This window comes from Mustela erminea, chromosome 2, assembly GCF_009829155.1.
Source record: "Mustela erminea isolate mMusErm1 chromosome 2, mMusErm1.Pri, whole genome shotgun sequence".
In the NCBI taxonomy this organism is placed as follows: Eukaryota; Metazoa; Chordata; class Mammalia; order Carnivora; family Mustelidae; genus Mustela; species Mustela erminea.
Genome location: NC_045615.1, coordinates 156,697,576 through 156,715,896, shown reverse-complemented (window position 1 = coordinate 156,715,896; position 18,321 = coordinate 156,697,576). Strand labels below are relative to the sequence as shown.

Sequence of the window (18,321 nt, the reverse complement as noted above, 5' to 3'; positions counted from 1 at the left end):
CTCAGAAGATTATTAATGTTTCTTTTTTTTTCTGTAATTCTTTTTTTTTTCAGCTTTTTAATTAATTTTTATTTTTTATAAACATATATTTTTATCCCCAGGGGTACAGGTCTGCGAATCACCAGGTTTACACACTTCACAGCACTCACCAAAGCACATACCCTCCCCAATGTCCATAATCCCACCCCCTTCTCCCAAACCCCCTCCCCCCAGCAACCCTCAGTTTGTTTTGTAAGATTAAGAGTCACTTATGGTTTGTCTCCCTCCCAATCCCATCTTGTTTCATTGATTCTTCTCCTACCCACTTAAGCCCCCATGTTGCATCACCACTTCCTCATATCAGGGAGATCATATGATAGTTGTCTTTCTCTGCTTGACTTATTTCGCTAAGCAAACTATTAATGTTTCTTTTAATCAACCCCTAAAGAACTAGATGGAAGTAGGACAAGAAAGAACAGTGGGATATTCACAGAACCTACAAAATTTTCAGGCTGGCAATACATCCGTGAAAAATAACAGTCCTAGACAACAACATCAGATTCTTTTCATTTTTTTATTAATTACAGCACAGAGAAGAGGGGCAAAAATGTTTAAAGAAATTTGTGTTCTTTAGTCAGAGGGTTGGTTTCACACCAACAGAAAAGAAAAACAGATGAGTAAGCTCTAGGTCTTCATTTCTCTTTCTTTCTCTTACTCTCAGGGCAGACTGAAAGGCAAAAAGAAAAATATAAGTACTGTTTGCAAAGCGGTATGAGTTTTTGAAATCTATTCAAATGAATGTTGAATTTCTTGGATTGTCTTCCTGCAATTTCCACTAAAGAAAATCATTCAGCCTGTCCTGGACTCTGAATTCTTCTCTTGGGCTAGGGGAGAGGACACACCAATAATATTGTAAAGTCCTCCCTTCGTCACTGGTGTCATCATCTCCTCAGGCTTCAAAGTCCCAAGCTTTTCATCCTCACTTCTCAGAGTCACTTGATTAGCACCTACTTCTTACCTAAATTAATTACCAACAAAACAAGTGTTTTCTCAAAGTTAGACCTTTCAGAAGAAAATCTTGCCATTTAGTATGAAAACAAAACTATATCTTGAAAAGATCAAACTCACAGGACATACAAAGTTGCTTCCTCACTTGAATGCATGATCTGTAGGTACTACCAGGTGGGCAAAGAGCAAGTGAAAACCTCACAGTGGGGAGAGACCTCATGTCAGTTTGGAAAATATGAAAATAATTCATGCTAGAAAATAGCTGGACAATCTGCTTTAAAAAAGAGAATCGATACTCTCTTTCTTAATTTCCCCCAAAATATGACAACAAAAAGGGGTGAAATATGTTTATATTCAAACGTTTAAATTTTAAAGTGGGCCTTAGTAGCAAGTTATTCACTATAAAGTGCAAGTTCACATAAGGTAGGTCTGTCATACTCTTCAATGAAATTAGTCTTCTACTGGACTGTTAGATTGAACCATTCAACTGTTTTTTACCTTAAAAAATGCACTTTCATATGGTCCAGCCTGATACCTAAAATGCCCACTGCGAAACCACTGCTCAGTTGAATGGTTCTGTCTACTGTGTCCCATTAGGTCAGAATGGGACACTGGCTAACTCTCAAGCTTTGGTTTGCATTTTGAATTGTGGATCCACCTCTCAAGAGCTCGGTTGTCCTTGTAAATTATGGAACCCATGTCTATCTGTGCCTTCAATTTCTCATCTGAAAAATGTGAAAAATAATGACACTCAATTTAGGCAACTATTCTGAGAATTAAATAAGTTAGTATATATAACGGTCTTAGACATGACTAGTACTGGTCTATGGGGCTCTTGGCAAATGGTTGTCAATATTTGCCATTTTAATAGCAACTATTATAATTACTTTTTTATTTTCTTATAATTACTTTTTTAAAACAGAAATTCAAAGTATAGTTACCTGAGATGTTTGTGATGATGTTCTTTTAGGCTAAGGCAGCTTGAGCGGCAGCAACAAGTTTTGGACCCTGAATACAGAGAAATGACGGATTTGGGGAAAGTGTAAGCATCACTATTACAATAAAAAGTTAACATTTATACAGCCATTTGTGATTACAAACTAATTTTACATGAATCCCATTCTTTAATTCTAGTTTAGTACCAGAATCTCTACAAGGAAGCTTACTGACATCCATTGTTCCCAAAGGAATAAAAACATCACCCTCAAGTCAGAGGGGAAATATTAAATGATTCAGACACTTAAATAAATTTCCTCCATTAAGCTATAACATCAAACTCAGATTAAACCCAATCACAAACCAGCACTTTTCAAGAACATGTTTCAATAAATTGATATTTTCGTTCAAAGACTACAGCCTTACAAATATTTCTATCTATGTTCATAAACATCACAACCTTGGAAAAAGAATAAATACTAGGAACATCTACTGATATGCTCCAGTGCAATAGGAGGTAAAAAATGAGAGACATTTAAGTAATATTGTCAGATAATTGTGTAATTCTATGTATAACTGGAATGATTCTGGTCCTGAACGTACTGTGTCCTTTGGATATATAAACCCCTAAGCCGTGGCCAGATCAAATGCAACAAGAAAGGAAATTAGCCACATTGCCACGAAGAGACTCCAGTACCTCCTCAGCGAAGCAGCCCTCTTTGTTCTCAGCTGCGCAGCACTTGTCCACAAAGGCTCCAAAATCCCCCATAACAGTTTTCAGTTGTTCTTCAGTTGCCTTGGGTTTGTGTTTCAACAGCTCAACAAGTGCACTGTATTTGAATGAAAACAAAACAACAGCAACAAAAATCAGGAAAAAAGTTGACTTCCATAAAGAAAGACATGGAATGAGTAAATCACAGGATTAAAAGGCACAGTGTAGGGAATAGAGTCAGTGGTACTATAGTAACGCTGTATGGTGGCAGACGGTATCTACACTTATGGGGAGCACAGCATAATGTATAGGCTTGTCGAGTCGCTATGTTGTACACCTGAAAATAATTTAATATTGTGTGTCAAATATGCATTGATTTTTTTAAAAAGGGAGAGAGAAAAACGGAGATGGTAAAGACAGTTGTATTATTGTTTAAGTTTATAAGTCTTAGAGCCAGGCAACTCTGAGCTTGAGGCCCAAGCTTACCACTATACGATTTAATATTCTCATTTGCTTTATGAAGAGACTAAAAGCCATCTTCATAGGGTTGGTGGAAGGATCAAATGAGATAATCAATGTAAACTGTTTGACATATGTAATATCAATAAATCTCAATAAGTCAATAGTCAGTAAGTCTTGTCAGTAAGTCTCTAGGAAGGATATGTCATTGCACTTATACATTATTCAGATTTTAGAAGCTTTACCATATTAAAAAGAAAAAATTTTATACCATAGTGAATTGAATTTTCTAGTGATTTAAGAGCTAAAACTGATTCTTAAAAGAAATCAGAGGAGCAGACAAACCATGAGAGACTGTGGACTTTGAGAAACAAACTGAGGGTTTTGGAAGGGAGGGGACCGAGAGGATGGGGGCGCCTGCTGGTGGGCGTTAAGGAGGCATGTGCTGTGTGGAGCACTGGGTGTGGTGCATAAACAATGAACCTTGGAACACTGAAAAAAATATAATGAAATTAAGATTTTTTTAAAAAAAAAAGCTTAGTTATCTTGTTAGACTCCATTTAAAAGTTTCTAATCTGAAAGTTTTTATATTTGGTCCATGAAATTTACCCCATTTAGTTAATACTGGGAAGGCCATAGGTAATAAAATCATCTAAACTTATGTGAGCTGGTGGTTCTAGTTCCTTGACATCCGCAGAGATAAAATAGTGCTAGAGAGAGAAGGGTTTTGCAATACTATTCATAAGTCTATGGCTATGATTAGAACCCCCAAGATGATAACATATGGTGCTAAATTTCATGCACTTGTGACCCCTATTGAGAGCAATAGGGTGTACAGCCTCAGAACTCATTTTTCTAGATGTTTTTCATCCAACTTGCATTCTCAAAAGTTGTATGTTGAGGATATGCCTTGTCTGTGGGTTGCCATAGAACAAACTTAAAATAATCATTCATGCCTAGAAATATATTCTCCCATGATTTCTACTAACTAATTTGACATTTGCACAAATCCATCAGTTAACTGTTCATCTTTTTCTACTGGACTTTTCTTAAGACCTTATTCCACTCTAGCTTTTATCCACAAGACCATTCTGAATGATTTGTAGGGAAGATTCCAATATAGAGGTTTATTGCTAAGAAAACAAAAAGCTATAGATTTTATTCTTGACATTTGTATCAGCTTACTAATAAGATCAATACTTAAATACTATTTTCCAAAAAAATATAATCACTACTTCAGAAAAAGTTACACATTTCAATGTACAATTCTCACTCCCAAGACTCTAAAAGCTTATAGTAATGAAATACTACTCACGATTGTTTCTTCACTTGTTTCTCCGAATCGGGAAGTGTGCATAAATCTGCATGGAAGGTGAATGTTTCAGCATTAAACTCTTTGGGAACATATGTCTCATCGCCTGCCAGAGCAGAAAAGCATGGTCGTCTGTTCACCAAGGACTCCGAGCAGCATTTGGTGACTCTATCGCTCACTGGGGTCTTCTCATGCAACACGCACAACCGGTTCAGCACCACGGCCAGCTGAAGGACAGTGCGGGAGAGCAGACATTCAAAAGAAAAATAGCAATAGTTTTCCCTTTACTTTCCAATGGACCAAAGACGTATTATATTTTACCTAGCAATAGTGAATCCAAGGTCGATTGGAGGAAGTGATTTTGTTTCACTTTAGAACTACAGATAATGTGGGACTTTTTAAAGTATGTTCTCTTTATGTCTACATTTTATATCTTTATGATATTCTATCTAAAGATATTCTCTTTATATCTACATTTTAATAATTCACTTGAGAAAATAATTGATTTAAATAATTTGATGTGAGTCCTCAGATATGTACAGGAGTGGGAAGGAAACAGTCTTATACAGACACACATTTTTAAGAGACCCCAAAGAATATGAAAGTTTTTTAAGTTCCAGGATGAAACATTGAAAACTCATGGAATTTTGGTGAATTTATCATTTTGGGGATCTTGGACAAATCTTCATTCAGGACAATAGAGGTGACCAAGTCCTGGGTGCCACTACCAAATACACACACATGCACGTGTATGCGCATACATGTTTGTTCACCCCTGTTTCTGAAAGTTAGCTTCGTCCATATCTAAAGGCAAAAATTCATCATTATTAACTTATTATACTTGAAAGACTTACATAATCTTCAGCACAGGACATTCTTTCTGTTTCGGGTTTGGTACAACATCTGGTGCCCACTTTTCCTAGTTTTCTTGAGACCTCCACAAGAGTTGGAGTTGACACTTGGGGGAGTTTCTTGGTGTAACGAACTAAGAGCCTGGAACAAAATCGCTCACATGTTTTCGTTTTCTCTAACATAGCAGGTCAAGCAGAGAACACTTAGCCAAAATTAACTAAAATAACTATCCATTCATAAAATCATCTTTGTCTCCAGGTTGGTTGAATAGTATAGGGGAAGACCTTGTCCTGAGTAACTAGTTAAGCTTATCTTTGTTTCCACCTGTGCTGTATCATTCTAGGAAAGTAACTTATTATAATTCAGTGATATTAATATATTTATTTATTGCTTCTTTCTTTCCATAAAACCTACTGGGGTCTTAATATATATCAGCACCCTGCTAAATTTGAAAGGTAGGTATAAGTTTTCTCATCTATAAAACGGGAAAAGTTATATCTGACTTATAAAGATGGTGCAAGTATTAAATTAAAATAAATCAACCTGGCATGGGACCCAGCACATAATAATCACTTACTAAGAATTCCAATCACCACTGAAAGTCATTTATGGATACAATCTTCTCAAGGGAAGAGATGATATCTGGTTCTCTGTTGTTACACCTAGCACCGGTAGTTGGAAGAGTGCTAACATATGTAAACCAAACAATAATTATCGACTGAATAGATGTGTCTCTTATCTTTACCTCCACAGATAAGGCTCTATGTGGATCAGGACATTAGTCCATCAGCTTATATATTACTTCTTGAGCTACTATTATTTAAAGCCTACCACTTCCTCCTTTGTAAAGCATTGCTACATTTTGTTTGCCGGTAAGCTATTCCTTAACCTCCAAGGGGCATCCTCATTTCCTACATTCCATGATTTGCTATTTTCCCTTTTCAATCTCAAGAGACCAGTTTTTTAAACTGCACTCAAATATAGGCCTCTCCTTCCCATTAATCATTTTATCTCTCCCCCTCTAGTCTTTCTTGATGGAGAGAGATTAGAAGGCTATAATGTATTTTTGTGATAAAATTTCCATGATAGGTGGTATATATATTAAGTCTTAAATAATTACAGCTTGATCAAGGAAAAAAAACAACTGATAAACAAAAATACTTACGCATTTTGGAAGCCATACTCTCCAAGTTTTTCAAAAAGTTCACAGTTTACTTTGACTAAATTCTGAGGCTCTTCCACAAGAGGTTTAAATTCGTCAAGCTGAAAGATAAAAGAATTGTGTCAACAGAATTCCACCTGAGCACCACACACAGGTTCTTTTTCATGACTGCAGGCAGAATGAGATCCTTCCTCCTTCTGCCCAAAGCCATGTAAATAGATCTTTGGTGTCAAATCTATCACATTATGTCCAAACTGTTTATTTGGCAAGGGTGTATAGTATAAGAGATTAAGACTACTCAGGCTCTGGACTGTGACTGCTGGTGTCCGAGCTGGGCCATCCAACTCATTTTCTAACTGTGTAATTACACCTCCTGTATTTCCAAGCTTCAGAACCCTCACTGTTAAAATGAGAATTAACAAAAAAGAAAAGAGAAAAGGAAAAATAAAGAAAGAAAATGGGGATAAAGATGGTATTCACCTTTAGATTTGTTCTACAAACCATTTGAGTTAATGAAATTAAAACAGTGCCTGGTAGGTAATAAAAGCTTAGTAAATGATAACTATGGCTATATCCTTATAATTAAGCCAGCTCTCCAGTTGGATTCTGAGTTCCCTGAGATATAAGAGATTTTACCTTGGTCATAGGCTCCAGTATGGTGCCCGGCGTATAGTGAGTTCTGGATAGAGGAAAGAATAACTTTCCTGTGATTCTAAAGTTTGGAAACCACTATATATGCCGGGAGTGTTAAATAGCTTAAACATGTTAAAATCCTCTTAAAGCATCGCTAAATATGGCCCAAATCCTCAAGGTTTCCCTTCCTTACTTCATGTCTTATAAAGCAATTTCTACACTTTTTCCCCCAGATCTGAAAATATTCTAAATGAATAGATTTCATAATCGTCCTTAAGATGCTAATTCTTGATATTTGATAAATCTTGGGATCTGGTTAACTTAGCTTTATCTAAGCTAAGTCTCTTAACTTACAATTCAATTTATCTTATTTTGTCCTCAGGAGCATTAAAAAAAAAAGATGGGGGCTTAAGTGGGTAGGAGAAGAATAAATGAAACAAGATGGGATTGGGAGGGAGACAAACCATAAGTGACTCTTAATCTCACAAAACAAACTGAGGGTTGCTGGGGGGAGGGGGTTTGGGAGAAGGGGGTGGGATTATGGACATTGGGGAGGGTATGTGCTTTGGTGAGTGCTGTGAAGTGTGTAAACCTGGTGATTCACAGACCTGTACCCCTGGGGATAAAAATATATGTTTATAAAAAATTAAAAATTAAAAAAAAAAAAAGAAAAAGAATGACCAAGATTTGTGAAATTAGAGATTGCTCCCTTCAGATCTTTCCTTTCTTGGCTCTTCTAGGTCTTACTAACCATTGTATTTAGAGTTATTTTTTCTGTAAGGTTTAAAAACACAGGATTGAAGCCATGTCAAGAAAAGATCTAAATTGCACTATGTAGCAATTCACATGCTTGAATTACTTCTCTTTCTCATTATTAAGGATCATGAGCAGGAGCACCACACTGTTTCCCACTAAGGAACCTACCACTTTGCCATAGCAACTAGGAGGATCAGCGGTGGCACAACACTTCTCCAGAGTGGCTTCATATTCCTTGGCAAGTCTCAACAGCAAAGAGACAGAGTATTCAGGATGCCTTCTTGAATATTCATACAAAAACCTAGTTCAGATGAAAATAAAATAGATTTCATTGGGCAAATGAGCAAGAAAGATCACATAACTCACCTCAAGAGTGACTCGTATCCCAAAGGTCTGAATTTGACTAGACCCCATGCAGGGAAGCTTAATGGCTAAGGGGCTGCAGTTCAGAATTACAGCTACCTGCATTCAAATCCTGCCTGTGGCACTTAGTTTGCTATATCACCTTAAGCAACTTGTTAAAACCATCACAGCCTTAGTTGCCTTCTCTGTAGCACGTGGATGATAACAGTACCTATCTCATAAGATGGTTTGCGAGAAATACATGACGTGATCTTTGTAAAGTACACGCTGTGTGGCACATATTAAATGTTTGATGAGTGACACCTGATATTATTATGTATATTTCTTGTAACTTGGACTATACCTCAAAAGGGTTCTGATAAATAAATAGAGATGTATTCTTGAATTTTTCTTTTTCCTCTTTATAGGAGGGAAATCTTGAAGGGTACACGATTTTGTGAAATATATAGCAACATTACACTATTATAATCCAACAATAAGAATGCAAAGTTTATCACCACACTTACTGATTACATATAATCACTTATTTTGTCACTTAATTTCATGTTGCCTTGCCATGCTACTGTACTCCTGGTCTGTTCAACCAAATATAAGACATGTGGTAGCAGACCGCAAAATTCCTCTTATACTTCCTTATATAGATAGATAAATGGGAGGTAGATAGATAGATAGATACAGAAATACAGTGATGTAAAGATGTACTACATATATTCACACATATCTATTATAGTAAGTTCAAGAAATACTCTTTGAAGGAATAAATAAATAAATAATATGTTCATAATTAATATATACAAAAAATATTTCTAGAGTATTCCCAAAAATATCGCAGAAAATGAATGGGGTCAGAATAAAGATAGAAACTTCTCTATTCTCTTCTCTACTGTCTGAGTTTTTGCCTTAAGCATGTATTAATCTGTAATAATTTTTTAAACTAATCAATTTTCCCTCAAAATTTAAAAGCTAGGAGAGTGAAGGATAAAGAAGCATTGTAGACAACATGGAAATTGTAGCAATGTCAAAGGAAAGCCTAGTTTATCTTTCCAAATCCCGAGACCATCTAAAAACTATGGAAAGATTATTCCTTATCCACTTACGTGCCCAGGAACACATCTTTTGCCTCCTGATAGTTTTTGCAAACCTCCTTATCTTCAACAAAATCAGCAGCTAATGGGGTCAGGTCACCAGGCAACTCATCTCTTTCCACCTCTGCAAGGCACTGGGATTTTTCCAACAAAGGCTTATCACAGCATTCCTTCAGTTTAGTGGAGATTGAATCCTGATTTTCACATATGTACTTGGCCATGTCCGCCTATAAGCAAGTCAATAAAAATTTTTCAATGTAAATGGACATCACTGCACTTTCTCCCCAGATCTTTATTATGTTGGCAAAATATGTTTACTGTGTTCTAAGACCATACATATACCAACATGACTTCTATACATACTTTCAGTTCATGTTCCTAAGACTAGGGACTCAGAACTACTAAAATATTGTCAATTAATTACAAAAGACTGGTCAGTAACAAGGAGCCATCTCAGTTCTTATTAGTTTTATACTTTGACTGTCAAGTCATTTAAGGTTCTAAATTAAAACTCAGTACTATTTTTCCAAATAGTCCCCTCACGCATTTTGAAACCAAATAACTAAATAAAATGTGAGAGATCTTTGAAAAATTAGTCAAAGACCCATAGTCACAGGCCCCACTTACGCATGTAAAATTTTTGTCTTAAATTTTTCAGAAAGTATTCTGAGAGATTAAGATGCTGGTATTTGGTCATATTTTTAAATTTGGAAAAAAGTGATATCATGCTAAATATGTGTATAGTTAACACAGATGGTTAACTAAGAGAGAATAAAAAGGTGGAAACTACATAATTTCCAAAGATCTCTTTAGGTGGTAGCTCTTCTCCAACTCTACCCCCTCCCAAAAATGTCTGCTTAGAAATCTCCCTTGGTAGGTGCTGTCAGTGTAAGCCTTTGTCCTCACAATGTGACTGAAAGGGTTACAAATTAGTGAATGTCTTTGTCAGATTATTTACTGAGTGGGATAGCCAGGTTAAAAAAAAAAAGGTACCACAAGGCAGGGAAAGAATTGAGCAGATGAGACATAGAAAACAATCTCAACCCACTGTCGGCCCCATGGATAACACAAAGCAAATTCATCCTACCAGCTGAGGCCCGTAAGTTACTAACAGAGCAGACTGTGGATTCTTTACCCTGTCATCTGCACATTCAAGAAGGTCACCATGGCAGCATTCCTTGTGGACTTTGGTAAGATCTGTCACCAACTTGGAAACCTCCGCAAAGTCAGCTTTGGGGAATTTCTGGCTCAGGCGAGCTACTGACCTAGAAAGAAAATTCCCCTTGTGAAAACATGATTAACATGCAATAGTTTGTGTCAAAGTATTAGGAAAATACTACTCAAAACAAGAAAATTCATGATAAAATAACATATAGATATAATTTGTAAAAATCCATTTGTTCTTATTTTCATGCTAGTTCTGAACCACATGGTTATCTGAGAGCAAAATGTTTCCTTAGGTCACAACTAGCTATTGTAAGGGTGTGTGTGGTGGATAAAAGTCCAGCAATTCATGAAAGCGGAAATCAAAGAGAGATTCTAGAAGGGGCAACATGTGGAGAGCTATCCGGTTTGAAGCCCAGACCTGACTTCTAGATGTGGTTGTGTCACTCATTAGCAGTGGGACACTAGGCAAGTTACATAGCCTCTTTGAACCTCAGCCTCTCCACGGTCATGACAGCATGCTACACTGAAGGACTGAGGTGAGGACTAAATCAGTCAATCCGTATGATTGACTGAATGAACCAAGACATTGATCCAGCGAGGCATCTAAGCCTCCTGCCAACAAGGAGAAGGCTAATATCCACATGCTTTCCCAAATCATGTTAACATTTCCTCCATCGGATCAAAGTTCCTTCTTCCCCCAAACCAATCACAACCTGTTCAACTGCATTTCGTTTCATGTTGGGGGTGTTTTGTTTACTGATTTAGTTAGTTGATCTTGGTGGCATGGGGGTAGGGATGGCCGGCAAAGATAGCTCAAACGATGGTTTCTGGAGAGCTTAAAATGTCTGCTATTTTCATTTTATCTCTTCTTGCTGTTGATTCATTGTTGACTAGCAAGTGAGGGATGGGGAAGGGGATTTCTCTTGGCTTAGAAATTGAAGGATGCTCCTAGAACCAGTGAAGGAATATAAAAACAGAGACCCAGACAAAACCAAGGGATTAACAACAGAGCTAGAGCTATGAGAAAATGAGAACTAACCCTGATGGCTAAATTAATTACCAGAACATAAAAGGAAAAACATTTCCAGATAATTGGTGTTGTTTGGGGGAATAAAATTAAGTAGCAGACCCTGATAACTGCTCTATAGAAAGAGTGGATCATTAGAATAAGGTCCCTAGTCTTTCTAAAAAAGTGGAATTTAAAATATTGTCCTAGAAGGACAAAAAAAGATACCTTCTAAATTCTGTGACCACCTAGAAAAAATGTGATAAAAAATAATGAGGAATTGTCACTGATGCTCGGACTTTCACCACTGTCAAATTTCTACATTTTAAACAACCAGGAAGATGTATGTGAAAGTACCTCCATAAAATGCCATATAAATGTACATTTTTGTCAACTGAACCATAACCACTTACATCATTATAAAGATTCAAACTAAGTTTAAAATACCATGCTTTGAAGGCTCTATCTCCGAATTTCTGGAGGCTGGCACACTTGAATCTTTCTCTGGCAGATGAAACCAGTACTTTTTCCCTCAAAGCCTCAGTCTGCAAAAAGAAATGATTTGGGAGAAATTAGAAAAGGAAAGTTCTATGCAAAGCACTCCCTCATAAGTTCAGATAAGACTGTGCCGAATTAAAATTTAAAGAGATAATTTACACCTAAATTCCCAAGGCACCTGCTATTAGCAAATAATTATTTTGCTATGCAGGAAGAGCAACATCAGTCTGGTCCTATTGGAAAACTCTACGTAGTTAGGAACCAGAATAGAGACATCACCAAGGAAAAGGGCGCTGACAGGAAATGTGGAAGAGAGTCCACTAATACCCCAGAAAATATAGCTTTGCTGAGTTCTCAGTTTTGCATATAATTTATCTCAACCCCTCCTCCACCAACTCTCACAACTCCCTAGAATAGGGAGGAATGCTTTTGGGACCATGTACAGGAGTTTATAGCAGAGACACAAATTCCCTAAATCTAGCCATGAGATGTTCAAAGGTTTGATGGGAATCAGTCCTCCCGTTCCCCTGCACAATACCTTGGGTGTCAGACAGGCAGCCTTATCCGCAGCCTGGCAGCATTCTGCAAAAACTCCTTTGTATTGTTGAGCATAGTAAAGGAGTTCCGGGGCATAAAAGTAAGGATGTCTTCTGGCAACCTCATACAGGTATCTACATTTCCAAAAAGAAAAACGGGCAGTCATGTTTCTACAGCAAACAGTGGTATGGGAACAACTGTAATCAACATTCTCACCTAATTTACCAGCTAATCTCAATATGTACATGACGACTTGCCTTGGTCATTCTGAAAGTCAGTGAAAGGTGGAACTTCTATATATAAATGATGTCCAGACATCTATATGTTTTAGGTATATGTACACATATATACACACACATAGGTATAAAATAGTTAAACTTTGGTGATGCAATGTTTTTGACTAAAATGAAATCAATTCTGAGAATAACTAAATATATATCTTCATCATATTTTATCACAGACCAATCTCTCCATTTTTGTTTTGTTTGTTTTTTACAGATCATGTCCTCCTTCAGCGAACTCTAAAAGCTCTTTGATCCCATTTTTTTCATCCTGGATAATTCTGTAGTATCAGATCTTACTGCTTTGAAAATTGTCAGAATAAAAGCTTCAAAGCGTTCGTGTCAAGAATATTTTTTACTGTAGTAACGGCTATAAGTCTTGAACTTTTTTCATAATTTTTCATTTTGAAACATAAAAAGCAGATGACTTACTTTCCCAGAAACTTCTGTTCATTTTCCTGAAAGGCAGTGCACATGACCTCAGGGTCTGGGGTCACCAGCGGAGGGAAGCCTGGGTTATCATCCTTGTGGGTCAGGAAGCACTCATTTCTCTCAGGCTCCTGCTTCTCACAGCAGTCAGCCAGCTCGCCATACTTTTCACGAAGAGAAGCAACTGTACACAGTTTGTCTCCAAAGAGAGTGTGCTAGGTGGAAGAAAGCAGGCTTCAGGTCACCGGGAGATATTTTATTTTCTTTGTACCCAAAGAGCAGTATAAAAAATTGAAAGTATGGGTAAACCTTGGTTAGGAAATCATATACACATATACTTTTTTCTCAGGGTTAGAGAGTTTCCCTTGATTTGACCATGTATGGGACTTTTGTAAGAATTGACCGTCACCTGACTACTTAGGGTAGGTAGGGCAGAAGGGCAACACAAAAGAATGAACATGGCACTTATTTCTACGTAATGCTACAGGTTAGGAGAGCTGATTAAAAAAAAAAAATCAAGGGAAAATAATCCTCTAAGTAGCAAGTGAATTCACAGTAGGGAAGAAAGTATTCAGATAGTTTCTCATTTCATGTGTTCCTTTCTGAAAGGTCCAACTTTTAAGTAGATACTATTCAAAAACTGAAGAGTAACACAATTTACTGTATATTAATTATTATGTAAAATGTAGATCTTTTTTATTCTAGAAACATTTGCCTCAAAACACATTCCATTAAATGTATTCTTTCTGTCCCTATTAATTTTTTATTATAAAAGTAATTGGCTCTTCAGGGAAAATATACTGCTGAAGATAGAATTTATTAATTTTCTGAAAAATACGTTTTTTAAAATTCATATTTATAGCCATAACTTTGTGTTAAAAGTATTGAGTTGAAGTACTGATTCTAACTGGAGAGAAAGATAAATAGAGAGAAAGAAATAAGAGAGGGAGAAGTGGGGCACCTGAGTGTCTCAGGGGGTTAAAGCCTCTGCCTTCAGCTCAGGTCATGATCCCAGGATCCTGGGATTGAGCCCCACATTGGGCTCTCTGCACAACCGGAAGCCTGCTTCCTCCTCTCTCCCTGCCTGCCTCTCTGACTACTTGTGGTCTCTGTCTATCAAATAAATAAATAAAATCTTAAAAAAAAAAAAAGAGGGGGAGAGATTTCAGTGATAAACACTGGCCTTGCCCTGGACAGGTATACACATGTTGAGTGGTGAGAGAAACATAAACCTCTCCCTGAATTCAACACCTACATGGAAATACAAAAGTTCAAAGTCCTTCAAAATGAATAAATGCCTATTTTTTATTCTATGTAAAAATATAACTATCCCTAAAATGAGGACTATATCACTGTACTATTATTTTACCTAAGAAACAAAATCAACATAGAAATCAGGTGAGTGTCTCCGGAAGTTAAAAACCAGACTCTCACCCCCTCACACTGTTGGTGGGAATGCAAGTTGGTGCAGCCTCTTTGGAGAGCATTGTGGAGGTTCCTCAAGAAATTAAAAATAGAACTTCCCTATGACCCTGTAATTGCACTCCTGGGTATTTACCCCAAAGATACAGATGTCGTGAAAAGAAGGGCCATCTCTACCCCAATGTTTATAGCAGCAATGGCCACGGTCGCCAAACTGTGGAAAGAACCAAGATGCCCTTCAACGGACGAATGGATAAGGAAGATGTGGTCCATATACACTATGGAGTATGATGCCTCCATCAGAAAGGATGAATACCCAACTTTTGTAGCAACATGTTCGGGACTGGAAGAGATTATGCTGAGTGAAATAAGTCAAGCAGAGAGAGTCAATTATCATATGGTTTCACTTATTTGTGGAGCATAACAAATAGCATGGAGGACATGGGGAGTTGGAGAGGAGAAGGGAGTTGGGGTAAATTGGAAGGGGAGGTGAACCATGAGAGACTATGGACTCTGAAAAACAATCTGAGGAGTTTGAAGGGGTGGGGGGTGGGAGGTCAGGGTACCAGTGGTGGGTATCATAGAGGGCACGGATTGCATGGAGCACTAGGTATGGTGCAAAAATAATGAATACTGTTATGCTGAAAATAAATAAAAAATAAATTTAAAAAAATTAAATTCAAAAAAAAAAAAAAACACGCTCTCACTGTTAACCTCACTGAAAAGAAATCAAACCTCAGATTTTAAAAAGAGACTTTTACAAATCGCAACTGTCCATTTAAACATACTGTAACTGTTGTACGTGGTCTTCCCAAAGAAATGTTTCTAAAACTGTGAGTCTAGCTGGACCATCTCCGCCATAGAAGAAACAAAGGCTATCCTCACTTCTGAGAGTCGCTTACAAATTTAATAATTGAGGAAACAAAAGTGGCATTGTTTTTCCTTTGAAATGATCAGGATTACTTATAAGAAGAAGAAATAATACTCAAAATCAAAATGTACTTACAAGGGATTTGCCGCAGTCGGCCCCAGACTGGTCAGCAGCACAACCCTTTGCAAACTCAGTCATTTCCTTTGCTAATTTCACATGGTCTTCAAATGGGCACTGCTGGAGATACTGAGAAAAGGCAACCAGCACCCTGAAACAAAGGACAAATATACAAATGTAGCATGGGGCACGTGGGTGGCTCAGTCAGTTAAGCGTCAACCTTCAGCTCAGGTAGTGATCCCAGGGTCCGAAGATGGAGCCCAGTGTGGGGTTCTCTACTCAGCGGGAAGCCTGCTTCTCCTTCTCCCTTTACCCCTTCCCCTGCTTGTGCTGGTGTGCGCTCTCTTGCTCTCGCTCGCTCTCTCAAATAAATAAATAAAATCTTAAAAAAAAAAAAAAGAAAAATCTAACAGGGTGAAGTGTTAATATAAAGTATCTTGCTTTATATTACATATATCTATATATTATATATAATATATATATTTTATATATCTTGCTGGACAACAAACTGTGTCTGTATATGTTCTATATTTTATACATCTCACTATTAGCCAGAAAGTCTATCCACATCAACTGTTATCTGAAGCCTAACCAGGCATATGTGGCTTTCTGAGCAAAGCGGACATGTATTTACACCATGTTTAAATACATGTGTGTGCCTGTCAGGAGATGTACAAACATAGAGCAGGCAAGTGAAATGTATTTTAAATAAATCTAATTATTAAGACTAGGGACATTACCTAGGTCCTTTGACTAATTAAAACCAAAAAACCAAAGCCACACACACCTCTCACTTAATCAGGCTGTACCATGAGATTGGCCTTTAAAAAGTAAAATGTTTTCTCATTTTGTACTAGATCTAAAAATATTAAAATGTTCTCAAGAAACTACATACCTCTTTGCTAGGTAAAGGGAATTTAGTAAGTGAGACACAAAAGGAACCATATATTAAATTCTTTCTCATGCAGGTTATGGAAGAGTTTCGGAGCCACACTGTCCAGTACAGTGGCCAGTAGCCACATGTGGCTGCATAGGTTTAAATAAATCAAAATTAAATGCAACTTTAATTTCTGACTCTCAGCTGCACTTGCCACATTTAAAGTGTTCAATAACCACATGTGGCCAGTGGCTGCCATATTAAACAGCACTGATGCAGAATATTTCCATCGATGCAGAAAACTCTATTGGATAGGATGGTTCTAGAAGATGGGCTCTGATGACAGGGGAATATAAGAACTTCAGAGTAATAACCAACACTATTAGGGACATTAAATTTGACTGTTGGGTTTTTTCTCTTTTTTTTTAACTTACAGGCCTTTGAAATGTTCTTCTCCCAAATCATTGTACCGATGAGCAATCTCACTCTGTTCTGGAGAGGAAAAAAGAAAAAACAAAACAGACTTACTTACATTCTGAAGAAAACAACTTAGTTATGATAGTACTTTTTGTGTTTCTCTCCATGTGACTTAGCATTCATTTGCTCTAAAATACTGGCCTCGGATCCCTACAGAAAATCTTGGGTTGGTGGTGAACTACTTCTTCTGCATTAAAACATATGAGTTATTCAATCACCGATGATACTATTTGAAAAATCATTAAAATTGTTAAGTACTTATAGCTTTATATTCAAACTTGGATAAGATCTAATGTTCTTGCGTTGTCTATTAACAGCTTCTGAAAGGACAGTCTAAAATGAAAAATATAAATGCAAGTTCTATTTATAAGATTAACAACACAGGTTTTTGTTTTTTTATAAATCAACGTGCAGCCTTTGGGAATTGGAGCTATGAATTCTAACATCAACTATATTCTGCGAAGTTTGTCTCTCTGCCTAAGTTCCTTCATGTGCAGAAGGAAGTTACAGCTACTAAGCAATCCTCACCATTTTTTTTTTTTCACTTAGGATGTTAGAAATATATAAATAAGATAACTTCCTGGGCACCTGGACGACTCAATCAGTTAAGTCTCTGCCACCTGCTCAGGTCATGATGGTCCCAGGCTGCTCAGTGGGGAGTCTGTTTCTCCCTTTCCCTCTATCTGTCCCCCCGCTGGTGCTCTCTTTCTCTCAATCCTTCTGTCTCTCTTAAATAAATCAATAAAATCTTAAAAAAAAAAAAAAAAACTTCCTGAGGGATCACAGATATAAAATATCATCACCATCTAGAAACGTATGCTAAAGGAAAATGCTTCTTTAAAGATGCAGGGTTTTCTAAAATTTTTTCTTACTAGGAAAATAAAGTAAAAGTTGAATAATAGGAAAACAGAATTCTTACGTGCTTCTCGACGAGTCACGCCCCTGGAATAAGCAGAGCTAAAGAGAAAGAGGAGGGAAATAAAAGTTACCCACTTCATTGTGCCAAAGGCTTGTGGGGTTGATAGAAAAGGTAAGAGGAACAGAGAGAAATTCGCACTAATATACTTCTTTAGCCAATAATTGTAGATTATTAACCAGACTCATCTTTGTATTTCATTGGTCCCCGACTGATTACAAAATTCATATTATTCTTGCCAAAAAAACTGTTTGACTAAATCCGTTGCGTATGTTTGCCATTTGGAACTGTTTTCTCCACAAGACGACCTTGTCAATTCATTAGTTATGTAAAACATCTTATCAAATTTTACATAAGAGTTTAAACGATTTGTCCCTATTATTCTTACCATGTTCTTTAGCTGTGATTTACCATTTGACATTTTATTTTTTAATATTTGCAAAATTCTAACCAAACCAATGACTTA

At 36.9% G+C, this 18,321-nt stretch overlaps 1 protein-coding gene across 1 annotated transcript; it reads right to left on the bottom strand.

Moving 5' to 3' along the window:
* Nucleotides 1–534: 534 nt before the first annotated feature.
* On the bottom strand, nt 535–18,057 carry ALB (albumin). The gene is made up of 15 exons (XM_032334560.1): nt 17,859–18,057; nt 16,897–16,954; nt 15,604–15,736; nt 13,179–13,390; nt 12,467–12,599; nt 11,878–11,975; nt 10,393–10,522; nt 9,270–9,484; nt 7,978–8,110; nt 6,424–6,521; nt 5,261–5,399; nt 4,410–4,633; nt 2,621–2,753; nt 1,929–1,995; nt 535–706 (listed from the first exon to the last, which is right to left on the bottom strand). Exons 1-14 carry the CDS (start codon nt 17,935–17,937, stop codon nt 1,954–1,956), a joined length of 1,827 nt encoding a protein of 608 aa, XP_032190451.1. The 5' UTR covers nt 17,938–18,057; the 3' UTR covers nt 535–706; nt 1,929–1,953.
* Nucleotides 18,058–18,321: the final 264 nt, after the last annotated feature.